Source organism: Hyperolius riggenbachi, chromosome 7 (genome assembly GCF_040937935.1).
Source record: "Hyperolius riggenbachi isolate aHypRig1 chromosome 7, aHypRig1.pri, whole genome shotgun sequence".
NCBI lineage: Eukaryota > Metazoa > Chordata > Amphibia > Anura > Hyperoliidae > Hyperolius > Hyperolius riggenbachi.
The window spans coordinates 253076301-253094547 of record NC_090652.1 but is presented as its reverse complement, the minus strand read 5'-3'; the positions used below and the strand labels follow the sequence as shown (position 1 = coordinate 253094547).

The following is an 18247-nucleotide window of genomic DNA, read 5'->3' as shown; positions in this document are numbered from 1 at the left end:
TTTTTTCCCATCCACAATCATCCTCTACGGAATGCATTAAATTGAAAGAATGGGGCTTGAGAAACAACAGTACCTTTCTTCCTACATCACATGGCGTAATTGACAGCTTTATTAACAAGGTGAATCAAAGATATTAAGGATTTACAAGAACTGTTTGAATCAAAAAAGATCAAGAATATCCCTTGGAATATGACAAAGGATGAGAAGGCTGCCCTAAGTACATTATCAAGGAATACATTAATCACAATCAAGCCAGCTGACAAGGGCAGGGCCGTTGTCATAATGGACACCGAGGACTATAAGAAAGAAAATACTCGACAACTACAGGATGGTGATGTATACGAAAAGTTATCTTGTGATCCCACTAGAGACATTCAGACATTTTGTAACGATTGGTGTCAGCAAGAGGCACAAATATCTGATTAAGTGGTGATATACAGAATCACCACTAATGCAGATATGTTAGAGTGAAATAGTCAGTATCTTCCTGATGGTAAATCAGCGGAAGGCTCACTAACACGGTAAGTGCCTGAAATGATCTACTCAGACCAGTGTCACACCCCGAACCTTGATTATTGGGGATCCGCAGTATCGCCAATAATACAAGGATAGACCCGATTATATAGCAATCTGCGGAATTGCTAATAATGCGGGTAGATGTAAAGCAGTGGACACACGAACAACATGAAAATAAACAAAGCAGTAAATATTCACAAAGTTGTGGAAATATCCACCACACGGCAATTCCTCAGAGGTGTGGTTACCTCTGAATGGGAACCCCGTGTGTGAGATCCCCCAAAGTGGCAGTGGAGGAATCTCGGCCTCTGGCAGTAACGGTCTGCTAGGGCCGGCGTCTCAGGGAGGCAAGCCTCAGATAATAACCCAACAGTGGGAGACGTTCCACTGAAGGGAGCAAGGTCAGACAGAAAGAGGTTCGGCAACAGTACAGGCGGCAACAGTACAGAGACGTGAGACGAGAGAATAGTCAGGAACCAAGCCAATAGTCGTTAACGGTACGGGCTGGCAGAGTACAGAATCAGGAAGCAGAAGAGAAGTCAAGACAGGCACAGAATCATACACAGAGAATCAATAACAAATAATAATAATCTCCTAGTCTAGGTGTGAAGTCCTTGGTTTCAACACCTGGGATCTAGTCTAAGGTCTGAGTGCTGACACAGGGTATCGCAAACACAGACGAAGTGTGACTGAAAAGCACTTCCTTATATACTGCCTGGGAGAGAAGTCTCCACCCCAGGCAGCAACCAATCAGAGCAGGCTAAAATGTCAGCTGACCTCCAGGTCAGCTGACACGCTTTCTAAGAGTATAAAGGCGTGTCTGGCGTGCGGCCGCACCCCCTAGAGGCAAGATGGCAGAACCCTGGTGAACAGCATGTTGGTGAGTTTGGAGCAGAGTGCTCGGACGGGTGTGCGCAGCGGATGCGGACGAATTTCCGCATCCCGCGTTGGAAGGTCCGCTTGCCGGACTGGATGCGACCATATTTCCGCAATCCATCCGGCGTTGCAGATTTTTCGTTACAGTACCCCTCCCTCTAGGCGTGGACTCCGGACACGTCCCACCTGGCCTGTCAGGATGGAGCTCATGAAACCGTCTCCTAAGTTTATCAGCATGTAAATCACCTGCTTTGACCCAGGATCTTTCCTCTAGACCGTACCCTCTCCAATGCACCAAATACTGCACTGAACCCTGAACTCGTCTGGAGTCCAAGATCTCCTCAACCTCCCATTCAGGCTCACCATCAACCATGACAGGGTGAGGAGGGGGGGAATCCACCTGAACAGCTGGTTTCAGGAGTGACACATGAAAGGCTTTCCCCACCTTTAGAGAATGCGGTAACCTGACTCTGTAAGTAACACGATTAACCCTTTCGGAAATTGGATATGGTCCAATATACCTGGGCCCCAGTTTCGCGGATGGCTGCCTCAGAGCTATATGACGAGTTGATATCCAAACTCTGTCTCCTGGTTTAAACTCCCACTCCCAGACCGTCTCTTATCTGCCTGCCTCTTCTGTATGATGAAAGCCTTTTTTAAATTTTCTCCGACATTAGCCCAAATCCTCTTGAAAGATTCCTGCCACTCCTCCAGGACAGGGAATGGAGAGGTCGACACTGGCAAAGGAGAAAATTTGGGAGATTTCCCATTGACAATTTGAAAAGGCGCATAACCAGAGGACTCATTCCTGAGATTGTTATGTGCGAACTCAGCAAATGGTAGAAACTCCGCCCACTGGTGTTGGGCGTCCGCCACATAACATCTCAGGAACTGTTCCAAAGATTGATTGGTCCTCTCTGTCTGGCCGTTGGTCTGTGGATGGTAACATGATGAAAAGGACAACGACATACCCATCCCCTTACAGAAGGCCCGCCAGAACCTAGAGACAAACTGGACCCCTCTGTCTGAGACAACATTCTCTGGAATGCCGTGTAATTTAAAGATATTTTGAATAAAAAGATCTGCTAATTTTTGAGCAGTAGGGAAACCACTCAAAGGCACAAAGTGGGCCATCTTACTGAATCTGTCTGTGACCACCCATATGACAGTCTTTCCATTGGAATCTGGAAGTTCTCCCACGAAGTCCATGGAAATATGTGTCCATGGCTCCTGAGGGGAGGGCAGAGACTGCAAAGTTCCAACTGGAGCCAGTCGGGAGGGTTTGCTCCTGGCACAGACGGTACAGGTCTTAACAAATTCCTTGCAATCTTGTTGTAGAGATGGCCACCAGACAGATCTACACAACAATTCTTGGGTTCGGGTAATGCCAGGGTGTCCAGCATTCTTGTGTCCATGAAACAACTGCAGCACTTTGGGACGTAAAGTACAAGGGACATAAAGAACCCCTCTTGGTTTCCCTTCTGGGACTTCTAATTGAAAAGGACTTAAGAGGCTAGGAAGGTCTTCAACTATCTCAGTGGCTGCCAGGATGATCTCTTTCGACAGAATACTTTCTGAGGAAGGAGATGGAGCAGTTTCAGGTTCAAAACAACGAGAAAGGGCGTCCGCTTTAACGTTCTTACTCCCTGGTGTGAATGTAATTATAAAATTAAAACGGCAGAAAAAGAGAGCCCATCTAGCCTGTCTGGGGGTGAGTCTTTTAGCTTTTTCAATGTACTGTAAATTTTTATGATCCGTGTACACAGTAATTACATGCTCCGCCCCCTCTAACCAGTGGCGCCACTCCTCAAAAGCAAGCTTGATGGCTAATAATTCCCTGTTTCCAACATCATAATTTCTCTGGGCAGGGGAGAATTTTCTGGAAAAAAAAGCACAGGGATGAAGCTTGCCCTGAAGTCCTGAACGTTGAGACAATACTGCTCCTACTCCAACCTCCGAGGCATCCACCTCCACTATAAATGGGTAAGCAACATCTACATGACGTAATATGGGAGCAGAACAGAATGCCTCTTTCAGAGAGGAAAATGCCACAACTGCTTCTTCTGACCAATGAGTGGCATCAGCCCCTTTTTTTGTCAAATTAGTAAGCGGAGACACCACCGAAGAGAACCCCTTGATAAATTTTCTATAATAATTTGCGAATCCCAAGAATCTCTGTAGTGCTTTAAGCCCAGATGGTTGTGGCCAATCCCTTACAGCAGAGACCTTTTTGGGATCCATGGACAACCCTGATGTAGAGATAATGTAACCAAGAAAGGCAATCTCCTTTACCTCGAAAACACATTTCTCTAATTTCGCAAACAATTGATTCTCTCTCAGTCTTTGTAACACATACTTCACATGTTGGCGGTGTTCCGTGATATTTTTAGAAAATATCAAGATATCATCTAAGTAGACGATTACAAAGCGACCCAGTACCTCCCTAAAAATCTCGTTGACGAACTCCTGAAAAACTGCAGGAGCGTTACACAACCCAAAGGGCATCACCAAGTATTCGTAATGCCCCTTGGGAGTGTTGAATGCCGTCTTCCATTCATCTTCCTCCCTGATACGGATCAAATTGTAGGCCCCCCCTTAGATCCAACTTAGTGAAAACAGAAGCCCCGGGAACCTGTGTAAATAAATCGTCGATTAGCGGTAGTGGATACCGATTCTTAATCGTGATCTTATTTAGACCCCTGTAGTCAATACAGGGGCGCAAACCACCATCTTTTTTCTGAACGAAAAAGAATCCCGCTCCTGCAGGAGATCTTGAAGGGCGGATGAAACCCTTCTGCAAATTCTCCTGAATGTACTCGTCCATGGCCAATTTTTCCGGGGACGAGAGGTTGTATAGGTGGCCCCTGGGTGGCATGGTTCCTGGTTTCAAATCTATTGGGCAATCAAAAGGTCTATGGGGGGTAATTGATCTGCTGCCCTAGGACAAAAGACATCAGCATATTCCTGATATTGTTGAGGTACTCCTTCCACTTGAATCTTAGTAGAACACAAAACTACATTCTGTAAACAATGTTGTGTACAATAAGGCGACCAAGTAGTCAACTGCCCATTCCCCCAATCAAACTGAGGAGAATGTAATCGTAACCAGGGCAACCCTAGTATCACCGTAGAGGTAGACATCTTTAAAACGAAAAAAACTGTATGACCTCCCTGTGCAGAGCTCCCACTTGCAGCGAGAGGGGAGGTGTCTGACACAGTGGGGACTTTCCTTGCAAAGGAGTGTCATCAATCGCTGTAACATATAAATGTCTTCCTACCGGAAGTACAGGGATATTTAAACTTAAAGCAAAGCTTAAATCTAAAAAGTTAGCTGTTGACCCGGAATCTACAAATGCTGTGGTAGGAAAGTTCTTCCCTTCCCAATTTAGGGAACAGGGCAATAAAAAATTTTCTTGTTTTGGAGGTAAAACAATTCCGCTTAGGGTGGTACCCTCTACCACACCTAAGCTGAGGAGTTTCCCGACTTCCTACCACAGTTTTGTGCAATGTGGCCCTTTTCCCCGCAGTACATGCAAAGACCCTCTCTGCGTCTTCTTGACCTTTCCGCCTCCGTGAGGCGCCCGTGGCCTAACTGCATCGGCTCCTCAGTCTCAACTGCTGCCGAGCTACTGGCCCCAGAAGTCCTAGAGTACATGGGGTACCTGCCCTTCTTGTTGTACCTCAGACGCCTATCTATTTTAATAGACAGCTTAATAGCCTCATCTAGATCTTTGGGTTCCGGATGACTAACCATCACGTCAGTTACTGCTTCTGACAACCCATCTAGGTATCTATCCAAGAGTGCATATCGCTCCCATCTAGAGGACACAGCCCACTTCCTAAACTCTGACGCATACTCCTCAGCAGTACTGCGTCCTTGTCTAAGGTTTTTGAGCTTACGTTCGGCCGTGGCGGCACTATCTGGATCATCGTAGATGACCGCCATGGCCTTAAAAAACTCCTGGACAGAAGACAGAGCAGGATGCTCATCAGGTAAGCCATAAGCCCACGTCTGGGAATCTGCATGCAATAGAGTCTTGATAAGAGTGACCTTCTGAGCCTCGGTTCCCGAGGACACAGGTTTCATCTCAAAGTAAGACAGCACTCTGTGACGGAAATTCTGGAAATCTGACCTTGTGCCTGAAAATTTCTCAGGAATGTTCATTTTAGGCTCGCTAAGAGCCGGGGGAGGTAGAACGTTAAGTGGTGATTGCAACCTTTGGACAGTCTCATTTAACTGAGTAATCTGAGCCTGCTGTGCAGTTACAGTAATCTTCAGCTGTTCTAACTCTGCCCTTACAGTCTGAAGCTGGTTTATCACCCCCTCCATCTTACTTCTTTATGGTCTGTGTTTTTGTAACGATTGGTGTCAGCAAGAGGCACAAATATCTGATTAAGTGGTGATATACAGAATCACCACTAATGCAGATATGTTAGAGTGAAATAGTCAGTATCTTCCTGATGGTAAATCAGCGGAAGGCTCACTAACACGGTAAGTGCCTGAAATGATCTACTCAGACCAGTGTCACACCCCGAACCTTGATTATTGGGGATCCGCAGTATCGCCAATAATACAAGGATAGACCCGATTATATAGCAATCTGCGGAATTGCTAATAATGCGGGTAGATGTAAAGCAGTGGACACACGAACAACATGAAAATAAACAAAGCAGTAAATATTCACAAAGTTGTGGAAATATCCACCACACGGCAATTCCTCAGAGGTGTGGTTACCTCTGAATGGGAACCCCGTGTGTGAGATCCCCCAAAGTGGCAGTGGAGGAATCTCGGCCTCTGGCAGTAACGGTCTGCTAGGGCTGGCGTCTCAGGGAGGCAAGCCTCAGATAATAACCCAACAGTGGGAGACGTTCCACTAACGGGAGCAAGGTCAGACAGAAAGAGGTTCGGCAACAGTACAGAGACGTGAGACGAGAGAATAGTCAGGTACCAAGCCAATAGTCGTTAACGGTACGGGCTGGCAGAGTACAGAATCAGGAAGCAGAAGAGAAGTCAATTCAAGACAGGCACAGAATCATACACAGAGAATCAATAACAATAATAATAATCTCCTAGTCTAGGTGTGAAGTCCTTGGTTTCAACACCTGGGATCTAGTCTAAGGTCTGAGTGCTGACACAAGGTATCGCAAACACAGACGAAGTGTGACTGAAACGCACTTCCTTATATACTGCCTGGGAGAGAAGTCTCCACCCCAGGCAGCAACCAATCAGAGCAGGCTAAAATGTCAGCTGACCTCCAGGTCAGCTGACACGCTTTCTAAGAGTATAAAGGCGTGTCTGGCGTGCGGCCGCACCCCCTAGAGGCAAGATGGCAGAACCCTGGTGAACAGCATGTTGGTGAGTTTGGAGCAGAGTGCTCGGACGGGTGTGCGCAGCGGATGCGGACGAATTTCCGCATCCCGCGTTGGAAGGTCCGCTTGCCGGACTGGATGCGACCATATTTCCGCAATCCATCCGGCGTTGCAGATTTTTCGTTACACATTTATTGAAGACGTTGTGATGTCAGCAGAGAGTCAGGGTCTAATTGACAGTGAATTACGAAAATTCTTGATTAAAAAGTGTCCTAGAGTCCAAATTATATACGGTTTGCCCAAAATTCATAAAAGGTTAAAAGATCCCCCTGGTAGGCCGATAGTGTCTAGTATAGATTCTGTCTTTTCCAACATCTCCATCTTTTTGGATAGAATATTGAGGCCTATTGTCCTCACATATTAGAGACACAGGACATTTTTACAGGATATTAGACAAATTGAAAATGTGGAGCAAGAGGTGTTACTTGTAACCATGGATGTTGGTGCATTGTATACCTCCATACCCCATGAAGGGGGTGTGGAGGCTATCAGGTACTATTTAGAGGTATACACAGATTTTTCTGTTGCTGAAAGAAAATTTTTAATTGCCTTATTAAAAATTGTATTGAGAAAAAAAATTACTTCCTTTTTGGAGATTCATTCTATGTGCAGCGAAGGGGGACGGCAATGGACTCGAACGTGGCCCCTCCTATGCTAATTTATTTATGGGTTTATTTGAGGAGGCACTGGATAGTGTAATGGTTAAAGAGAATCTGTATTGTTAAAATCGCACAAAAGTAAACATACCAGTGCGTTAGGGGACATCTCCTATTCCCCTCTGTCACAATTTCGCCGCTCCCGCCGCATTAAAAGTGGTTAAAAACAGTTTTTAAAAGTTTGTTTATAAACAAACAAAATGGCCACCAAAACAGGAAGTAGGTTGATGTACAGTATGTCCACACATAGAAAATACATCTATACACAAGCAGGCTGTATACAGCCTTCCTTTTGAATCTCAAGAGATCATTTGTGTGTTTCTTTCCCCCTGCAGCTCTGAATAGTGACAGGCTGTTTCTTCCTGCAGAGTGCAGACAGCTCTACCCGTCTGTAATTCCTCAGTATGTGAAAGCCCAGCCAGCTCAGAGGATGATTTATCCAGCTTGTAAAAGATAATAGAGCAGAGAGAAGCTGCCCTAATTTAAATAACACACAGGCAGTGTGCAGAGAGGGGCCTGGAGGGGGGAGATGCATCACAGAACCACAACACTGAAGAACTTGGCAGCCTTCCAGACACAGGGCGACAAGTCTGACAGGGGAGAGATAAGCTGATTTATTACAGAGATGGTGATAGTAGAAAGTGCTGCAGTAAGCCAGAGCACATTAGGATAGGTTTTGGAACTTGTAGAATGGTAGACAACAGGATGAAATTTTTGTTACGGAGTCTCTTTAAGGGCTCTGCCTCTGACATAGAAGACCTGGGTTCAAATCTCGGCTCTGCCTGTTCAGTAAGGAGTTTCTTGGGCAAGTCTCCTTAATACTGCTACTGCCTACTGAGTGCGCTCTAGTGGCTGCCTCGCAATTGCTTTGAGTCCGACAGGAGAAAGGCGCTATACAAATACTGCAATTATTATTATTATTATTTTTCTAGCAAAGTTTTTTGTAAGTATGCCCTTTTTTGGCGTCGATATATTGACGATATTTTTTGTTTAAGGGCGGGGCCACGTTCGAGCCTTGACTCCTTTGTTGAAGAGCTCCATTTAAAATGTCCTGAAATTGTCTTAACAATACACTGTGATTATGAAAGAGTTAATTTTTTGGGTGATCAAAAAACGAAGCAGTTTGGAGACAGATTTATATGTGAAGCCTACAGATCGGAACTCAATACTTCACTTTGCTAGCTTTCATACTCCTCATGTAAAATTAAATATTCCTAAGGGCCAATTTCAGCCGGTTGAAAAAAATCATAAGTGATTTGGAAACTAAAGAAAAAGCGCTAAACGAGATGAGATACAAATTTTTGGCTAGGGGGTACCCGGCAATATGTTTTGAACAAGATTTTGATATGAGAGCTTGCAAGGGAAGATTTGGGGTTCAAAAACTATGCTAAGAAGTGAAAGGGCAGAGATTAGGGACAGAATTCCATTGGTTACAACATATAATGTACTGTCAGAAAAAAAATAGGTACGATAGTTAACAAACATTGGTCAGTCTTAACACAGGGACTACCTACTATACATGAATTCCATGCGCATCCACTTCTGTCCTTCAAGAGAGTACCATCATTGAGGGATAAGATAGTTAAGGGTGATATAGGCACTGAGAGTGCACGGGTGGCTTCCAGGAGGGGTACTTTTTCCTGTCTTGGGTGCCATCTATGCAATCATATTATAAAAGGGTACACATTTACACATCCAAGTAGAGGATCAAAATTTAAGATTAATGGGTACTTTACATGTGAGTCGAGATATGTAGTTTATTTGCTGAAATGTCCCTGCGGCGCTGGATATGTGGGTCAGACCACCCAGTGTCTCAGGGACAGAATTGCTTCTCACAAATCTAACATTAGGACTAAGAATCTAGATTTGGCTGTTTCTGAACATTTTTGCAAATTTGGACATAATGTGGCCCAATTGAGGGTGCAGGTTTTGGTGGAGTGCCATCACAGAGGAGGGGAGGCGACAGACTAAAAGAATTGCTGAAAAGGGAATACTTTTGGATAAAGAGACTTGACACCTTGGAACCTAAGGGTTTAAATTGTGAATACGATATTTGTAAATTGATTATATAAACTGTAGATTTTGAGTTGAGTTGATGGATGTCTATTTTGGGAGTTGTTGCTATTCATGGGGGCATTGCACAGTTATTGCATTCTTTTCTTTTTATGTTCTACGCTATAGACTGCGGAATTTTTTCTGCGTGCATGTCGTTTGGCGGACATTGTAGGCGCTCCGGTGAATGGACGCCTCCATGCGTATCTATGTGCGGGTATGACGTGTCCAGTCTTTATGCGGACGTTGTAGGCATGTTTTGTGATTGGGCATGGCCAATGCGTACTTATGTACGGATGTGATGTGTAGAAGTCTTTTGGCGGACGCTGTCGGCAGAATGATCTCTTTTATGTGCACTGTGTTACGTATCCACGTAGGTTTTAGTCGGACGTTGTAGCCTTGCATATGATTGGCTGTGCAGCCCAGAATATGGTAATTTCCTCCCCAGAGCAAATGAAACAACAAGTGAGACATTAGAGGGTGTTTTTAGGTGTTTAGAATGGGAATTTGTGCCAGAATTGAAAACTAAAGTGAATTTTTAATGGATTTAATATGTTATTGCGAGAATTGATTTAAATCTGCTACTAGATCCACATTGTAGCTTGTGATTGGTAGATCTCACTCATGAATATGTAAATTGTAATGGCCCATACACACGGGCTACAACTGTTGCTGGAAACACATGGCGCGTGCATGTTGCAGCGACAGGTCCTCCATGTGTATGAGGCGTGCGCAAGCAACTGTTGCTAATCAGAGATGTTGCCAGGCGATTGACTTGGCCAATCGCCGGCAACAGCTGTTGCAGGAACCGTCGCTAGTCTCAAGTCGGCGCGGTCGTGTGTATGCTAGTCTCTAGCAACTCTTGCGAGTCCGGCAGTTCATTGAACCTGCGACAGAAGTTGCTGAGCAACAATTTCCGCTATGTTGCAGACAAATTGTTGCTGTGTGTATACAATCGTTGCTTGTATACAACTGTCGTTGTTGGAGACTTTTGCTTGTCTCCATGCAACTGCAGACATCCGTGCCTCGTGTGTATGTAGCTTAATGGCCCATACTCACGGGCTACAATTGTCACCGCAACAGGCGGCGCGCACGTGTTGCGGCGACAGGTCGCCCGTAAGTATGAGGCGCAACACGGGCGCGTACCCCGAACCGTTGCTCCTGTCGCCAGGCGATTGGCGCGGTCAATCGCCTGGCGACAGTTGCCGCAACTGTCGCTAGTCTGCGTGGGTATGCGGACTAGCGACAGCAACCAGCATGGAATACCCTGAGCTTCCGGCGGGGGAGGAACATCAGCGACAGCTTCCTTCGCATCAGCTGCCAGGTCCCTCCGCCATGTGTATGCGGAGGGACCTGGCGACGAGCTGTCGCCGGCCTGTCGCGCACACGCTCCCGTGTGCTAGAGACAGGCCACAAATGTTGCCCGTGAGTATGGGCCATAAGTCTTCCATCAGGTCCTCTTGAGACCTATAAAAGATGTGTGTTGTGTGCAATGGATTGTCAGACTCTGCAATGATTTGAGAAAGAAGGGTCGAAACGCCTGTGTGTCATCATCATGCGGACCTGTTTTGATTGATGTTTTACTAAGAGCTATAAATAAAGAAACTTGAATACTGGATGGTGCGGACCTTTGATGATTCCTCATCTCCTCCTCAGCATCCCATAGGTACCTGCTCACACCCATTCAGTGTTAAACACTCCCCTTTCGGTCACATGTGCATGCAAGGGAAGATAGTGATTGCTCTGACAGCTCAAGCTACGTCTCTCTGCTGAGTGCTTGCCTATCATATCTGTCACTCTTAACTAGGGGAGTATGGATACAGGCTGGCTGGCGATGGGTGGAAGTGAGCAGGCATCTGGTGGTTGCTAAGGAGTGGATAATCTATAAAACGGTGCATCAAGAAATTCTCTTATTTATCTTGCAAAAACGACATTTTTTGCACAGCTTTTTTGCATATCTACTTAAAAATACGAACTTATTAAAAATCCACAAATACAGTGCCTGAACTTAAAATAATAATATTTTTTATTTTTATCTTGTAGATATAAACAACATTTGTACGTTACGGTTTTGCACAAATACTTTGGTTTGGTTGGAAAGATAGTTTTGGATTAGAGATGTTTCTTCTTATCTTTTAATTATCAGAGTGTGGGGGGGAGGGGGGGGGGGCTAGGGGCATTGTTCCAAGCCAGTGCTTTGATATGACTGTACCTGGCCTCTAATCCATCACTGGCCAGTGCTGCCTGTCTCTCCACCACTGACTGCCATCCCGGCCACACAAAGGTCCCATTCATCCAGGCCTTCCACCAGCTACAGTCCTCGTGACAATTAGTATCTCTTGTGAAAGACTAAATTGTTGGCAAAGAGCATTTAAAATAAAAGCATTCAAACAATCTAGTTGTGACTTATTAATACTTTTACAGAGGCAGGTCGGTCTGGAAATTCTTAGAACATTGCTTACTTTCCCGCTCAGGAATAAAATTGATGTCCATATATTTTTCTAAATTGCGAGTTAAAATAGAGCAGCTGAGTCATTTTTATGTATTACTGCCTAAATGCTTTATTTACTCCTTTGTGTGTTGTGTTCAGAAAAATACCTACTTTGACTGCATGCGGTTTCTTTGCATTGGTTTTTCTACACAATTTCCATTTTTTGTGTCAGGGAACATTATTGAAATTACTTAAAAAAAAAAAAAGTGCGAGAGAACAAAATAATGAAATATATGATCGCCCAGAGTGGACAGGGGGTGCGCAGGACGGGCAATGGGAGCACAGGATGGATGGAGGCACAAAGGACGGGGGGGAATAAGATGGCCAGGTGGCCAAGGATAGAAAAAGAGCATAGGATGGGGGAGCCCAGAACGGATCGGGAGAATAGGATGGGGGAGCCCAGAACGGATCGGGAGAATAGCATGGGGGAGCACAGAGCAGATGGGTATTGGTGTCCCTTTTTCCTGGCTCCAAAAGTTGATAGGTATGGCATTTGGTGGGGTGGATGCATGCACAGAAGCTACAAAGTGCTGGGAGAAAAGCAGAGAGGCAGCTCACTACTACCATCTGGGTTGGCAAGGGGGGGGGGGGGGGGGCTGAGGTGGTGCAGAGATGCTGCCACCTGGATAATTGAGTGTACAGAGGCTACACAATGTGGCTGGCCTGGTGCGAAAGAGGTGGGGTGAATACTGCCATCCATCATGGGGGGGGGGGGGAGATTGGGGGCAGTGGGGCGCACTCCTACTCTGCAGGGACCCTGAAGGAGCATTATCAAGTGGAGGGGATGGGAAGACCTGGAGGGCCCATCAGCAGGCAGGTCACGTGTTAAATTTTGCCCTGGGCATCATTTGATCTAGAACCGGCTCCAGGTACAGCGCATGATGGGGAGGGGAGCAGGGTAACAATGCCATATTTTTAAAGCACACCTGAACTTGGTTTTAAAACCACAATATAGTGGTATGTAAACTCACCTATGGACACCCCTGTAGAGGGTATGCGAAGGCTTGTGAGCTCACACATACCCAGTGTACAGAAGCCTGCGCATAGACACGGACACCTTCCTCCCAGTCAGACAAGCCTGCACCAGGGACCAGCACAGAAAAGGGAGACCAAGGTGGAAACAGACATACTCCCAGTTTAGGTGTGCTTTAAGTGACCTTGTAGGGCATTGTTACACACTCTTTAGTCTCAGTCGAGATATTCCAGATCAGCTGCCTGGCAGGGCTGTGGAGTCGGTTCAAAAATCTTCCGACTCCCATTCCTCAGTTTATGATTTCTCTCACTCCTCGAATTTACATATAACAATCTTGTTGATTGGAAAGTAAGTAACAAAAAAAGTATTTCATAACAACCAACGCTTAGGTATTTAAAAGATATATATCCGCCCCCATTTATTGTCCAGCACTACGTAATATGTTGGCGATTTATAAATACAATAAATAATATTAATAAGATGGCATCTGCTGTATGGAACAAAAAGCTCCTGACCAAGAAGCTGACACTATACCCTCTTGGCCATCCAGGCCTGTCATTCATAACGTGAATGCCCAAGCATGTCATCTATGAAGTGAACACGAGGTTAGAACGATATGAAAGCTGGCATATTTGTTTTTTATTTCTACACAATACCAGTTGCCTGGCAGCCCAGCTGATCTATTTGGCTGCAGTAGTGTCTGAATAACACCAGAAACAAACATGCAGCTAATCTTGTCAGTTCTGACATTATTGTCAGAAAGACCTACTATGCTGCATGCTTGTTCAGGGTCTAAGGCTGAAAGTATTAGAGGCAGAGGATCACCAGGACAGCCAGACAACAGGTATTTCTTTAAAGGAAATAAATATGGCAGCCTCCATATAACTCTCACCTCAGGTTCACTTTAATAACAGTAAACGGAGCCCCATATCAGCCAGGTTCTAGCATACAGCCCTGCCAAACTGCAGAAAAAGTCTCTACCTTTTCTATACAATATACTGCAAGGGGGCATATCTATGCATTGGAACACAGCAGATATGGGGTTCCAGTGAATCTTATTAGACAATGGCCTCAATTCACTAAGATCATGCTGGAGATAAGGCAAGAGTAAACTTGCCTCCACACAGTAAGAGTTATCTTATCTCTTCACTCCTTAAGTTACCTCCTCTGTAGTTATTTTCACACGCAGTTAAAGGGAACCTTAACTGAGAGTGATATGGATGTTTCCTGTTAAACAATACCAGTTGCCTGGCAGTCCAGCTGATCTCTGTGGCTGCAATAGTGGCTGAATCACACCCTGAAACAAGCATGCAGCTAATCCAGTCTGACTTCAGTCAGAGCACCTGATCTGCATGCTTGTTCAGGGGCTGTGGCTAAAAGTATTAGAGACACAGGATCAGCAGGCGATTCAGGCAACTGGTATTATTTTAAAAGGAAAAATCCATATCCTTCTCAGTTTAGGTTCCCTTTAATTAACAGCCTGTCTTTAACTTTAGAATTCTGGAGTTATTTTAAGGATTGAAGAGTTAACTTAAAGACAGAAGAGTTAACTTTAGGTTTGCCTGAGGTAAAATGTTTCCTGAATACTACATGCCTCATCACCATGGTGATAACTCTAAAAACGTTATTAAAGACTGGATATAAGCTTAGTGAATTGAAGCCATTGTGTTGGGACATTCTAACGTTTAAACATTATGTACCTCCGGGTTTTCTTTACGTACACCAGAGATGCACTTTAAAGAGGAACTGAGACGGGCAATTATAACAAAATATACAAACCTGGGGCTTCCTCCAGCCCCCTCCAGGTTTACCAGTCCCTCACCGTCCTTCTCCACCACCTCGTTCTTTCCCAATTGGCCCCGAAAGTCCTCCGGTCTGGGGCCACCTGTGCATGCACTTTAAAGAGAATCAGAGATGGGCAATTATAAACAAAATATACATACCTGGGGCTTCCTCCAGCCTCATCGCTCCCTCGTCATCTTCAGTCGCTGCCTGGTTCGTCTACAACTGGCTCTGGTAAGCTGTCCAGTTGGAGCAGGCGCAGTCCGGTCGCACACACTCCCTTCAGAACACTACCAGTGACAGGAGAGCGCACAGCCGGCCTGCACCAACTAGACAACTTACCATTTGCAGATGCACCAGGCAGCGATCAGGCCAGAGGGGGCTGGAGGAAGCCCCGGTATAAATATTGTGTTTCTAATTGCCCATCTCAGGTACACTTTAACTAAACTTAGGATATAGCGGTCGATTACCTGTTTAACAGAAATCAAAACTAGTTCTTGGTAAGAGTACTTGTTGAGGGGGCAGACAGGATTACTCTATTACAGTCTTCATGCACAATCTGAACCAGGTTTATGGGTGACACACAACACCTCTGATCAATGTGCACAACATTCTCATTAGATTCACAACAGCTCTGCAGGGAGTACTGTGTGTAGGAATAGTACTACTGTCAGGGCTGTGGAGTCGGAGCAATTTTGGGGTACCTGGAGTCGGATATTTTTGTACCCACTCCAGTGGCTGCTTTAGGAATTTTTTTTGGGGGGGGGGGGGGTGCTATGCAGGTGCTGGATAATTTTGAACAGGGGCTAGGTGTGCTAGCTAATTTTTCGCGCGCTACCGGAAAATTTTTGGGAGGCGTGGTCAAAAAGAGGGGCATGACCAACAAAAGAGGGGCATGGTAAAGTGCTGGAGTATATTCCAGTGCTATATAAATACATAATGATATGGTGGGATATAAGAGTATGGTCGGATTAGATTGTGAGCTCTTCCGAGAACCTAACTTTGTACTCTGTAAAGTGCTTGATAAGATGTTACTGCTATATAAATATAGTATGGACATTACACTGACAGGATTAGAGTGTGAGCCAGCCTAGCCCTGGCCCAGTGGGCCTGGCTGGCCCCGGCCCAGGTAGCGCCAGCAGGCAATGATGATGACGCAGCAAAAGGGGCCCCAAACCCCCCCCCCCCCCCCCGCCTGATGCCCACGTTGAACTGGGCCTCCCTCACTCACACAATGGCACTGGCTCTTCTCTCTCCGACTCCAAACCTCCCCACTCTCTGTCTCCAGTCCAGGCTCTGACTGACGGTCTCTCTCTGGCTGCTCGTCTCTCGACTCCGCGCTCCCTCTCTCCTCACGCCCACGGCACGACTACGCGGCGTGCGCAGTTTTATGCTGCCTGGCCGAGTGACGTCACGTCAGCGTGCGCTGCGCATGGAACGTCTGACGTCAATCGCCGCAGGGCACACAGCATGGGGGAGCCTGAGCAGAGCACAGCAGCGTGAGTGGCGTGCTAGACGGGGCTGGGCTAGTGCCTGGGAAAAATTAAAGTAACAGAGCAGCGCTGTACGAAAAAAAAACTAATTACAAAAAATTTCAAATCAGCAACTGTTTTTTTGGGGGTGCTAATAGGGTGCTTGGAGGATTTTAGGGGGTGCAGCCCCTGACCCACTTCATAGCCCTGCCAAGGCTGTAGAGTCAGAGCAATTTTGGGGTACCTGGAGTTGGATCATTTTTGTACCCACTCCATAGCCCTGCCAGGGCTGTGGAGTCGTGACAATTGTGGGTACCTGGAGTTGGTGGTATCATAAACTGAGGAGTCGGATGATATTTATTGGACGAGCTTCAGCAGCAATTTTGGCACTTGTTTACTTCGGGGGACGCAGCAGAAAACCTCATAAAAACAGTTCTCACAGCAACCCTCTTACAGCACAAAGCTTTGTGATTGGCCCAAAAAACCTAATCCTACACTATTGGAAACCTAGCAGTTCGAGAGAGTGCTGTCCACCCAATCGCATTAGCTGAATTTTCCAATGAGGTTTCCTGCTGGGTACCCTAAACAAGCACCACAATTTTTTTTACATCACACATGCGAATACCCTTTGCTGTGCATGGCATGACTATAGGAATTTGGACTTACATCAACATAAGTGCCGTGTTCGTCTTGGAGATGACCAGCCCTAGACTGATGCACCTGTAAGAGTAATGGTACCCTGGCTGACTATAGAAGGTGAATAGTATGCTTAAGGGGAGCCAGTGAGAATGTTTATATGAAAATTACGCTAAGGACTCTTTCACATCTGAGTCCGTTTTCTGCGGTTTAACACAAAGTCAATACTTTGCATTAACCAAGCTAAAATGAAAGCCCATAGACTTTAATTTTACCTTTCACATCGGACGCTCCGGTTTCATTCACCCAGGAGCTTTTAATCGCCGGGAACCAGCGGTTTCCCGTCGGGTGCATTATTAACTACCGTCGCTGATTGCATCGCACTGCAACATCCCCACGACACGCCGCAGGCTATATAACGCGTGCAGGAGAACGGTCAGATGTGAAAGAACCCTAAGGTGATTGGGTGGAGAGCGCCCTCTCAAACTGCTAAGTTTCACATGGGATGCCGATGTAGTAAGAATACGCCCAAAATATTTGGCTAATTAGAATGCTTCAAGTTGTGATTGGAGAACTGCTTCCTATGGACTTCCAGCCTGCCTCACCTCAACCATAGTAGCACCTGAAACGCTGCAACAAGACAGGTAATCTCACCCCCCCCCCCCCCCCCCCCCCAAAAAAAAAGACACGTTCAATACAGCTCAAGAAATTCACACACTGACAATCTACTTTGCAGCATCACAGGGAATTCTTATTTTACCAAATCCAACAGGAACGCGTTTATTCTAGTGTCAAGGCACATACTGCATGCTCAAAAGCACTAATGACAACCTGAGTGACAAGCACTGGCATAAGGAGCAGGTCACAGCCGCCCGGAAGTGGGAATACGGTGCATGAGGCGGGTCTCAAATTCCATCTCTGGTTACATAGTTACCACAACGGCTTAGCTAACCTTGCCGCCTCCGCCGCTTACCTCTCTGCACAATGCAGCCGAGGACTCTGCGCGCCGGCATCGTGCTCACGAGCGCCTGTCCGACCTCGTCACGTGGCGCAAAACCGAGCACAGCGATTGGCTACTCCTCACTGGCGGAAGCACAGCTGCAGTGCAGCGATGCACGCCCAGAAGTGGGAAAGCGTGACCCCGTGCTACGAGTTTGACATGAGCCAAAACTCTGCACAATGCACACCTTCGTGGAATAGACTGACAGTGAAAAGCTTCAGGGAACAATTAGGATTAGTGACAGCGAGTCATGTATATTCACCAACTAGGAAACAGGCATCATACCATCGGGAAAAAGAAGATGAGAAGGAAGGGACATGTACAATAAAGTCTGCCTGGTGGTGTGTGATACAGAATGTGATGGAAACCCCTGGTCGCTGCCCTCGCTAATGTACATGTCCCCCCCTTCCCGGTGCCCTGTGC

General features: G+C 46.1%; 1 protein-coding gene across 2 annotated transcripts in view; it reads right to left on the bottom strand.

The window, feature by feature from the left end:
• Positions 1-17869, bottom strand: part of METAP1D (methionyl aminopeptidase type 1D, mitochondrial) — a 300094-nt gene extending 282225 nt beyond the window's left edge. For both annotated transcript variants that reach the window (XM_068247038.1, XM_068247039.1), the window contains exon 1: positions 17798-17869. In XM_068247038.1, the coding sequence (XP_068103139.1) occupies positions 17798-17837 (40 nt within the window). In that variant the 5' untranslated portion in view covers positions 17838-17869. The remainder of the gene's footprint in view (positions 1-17797) is intronic.
• Positions 17870-18247: the final 378 nt, after the last annotated feature.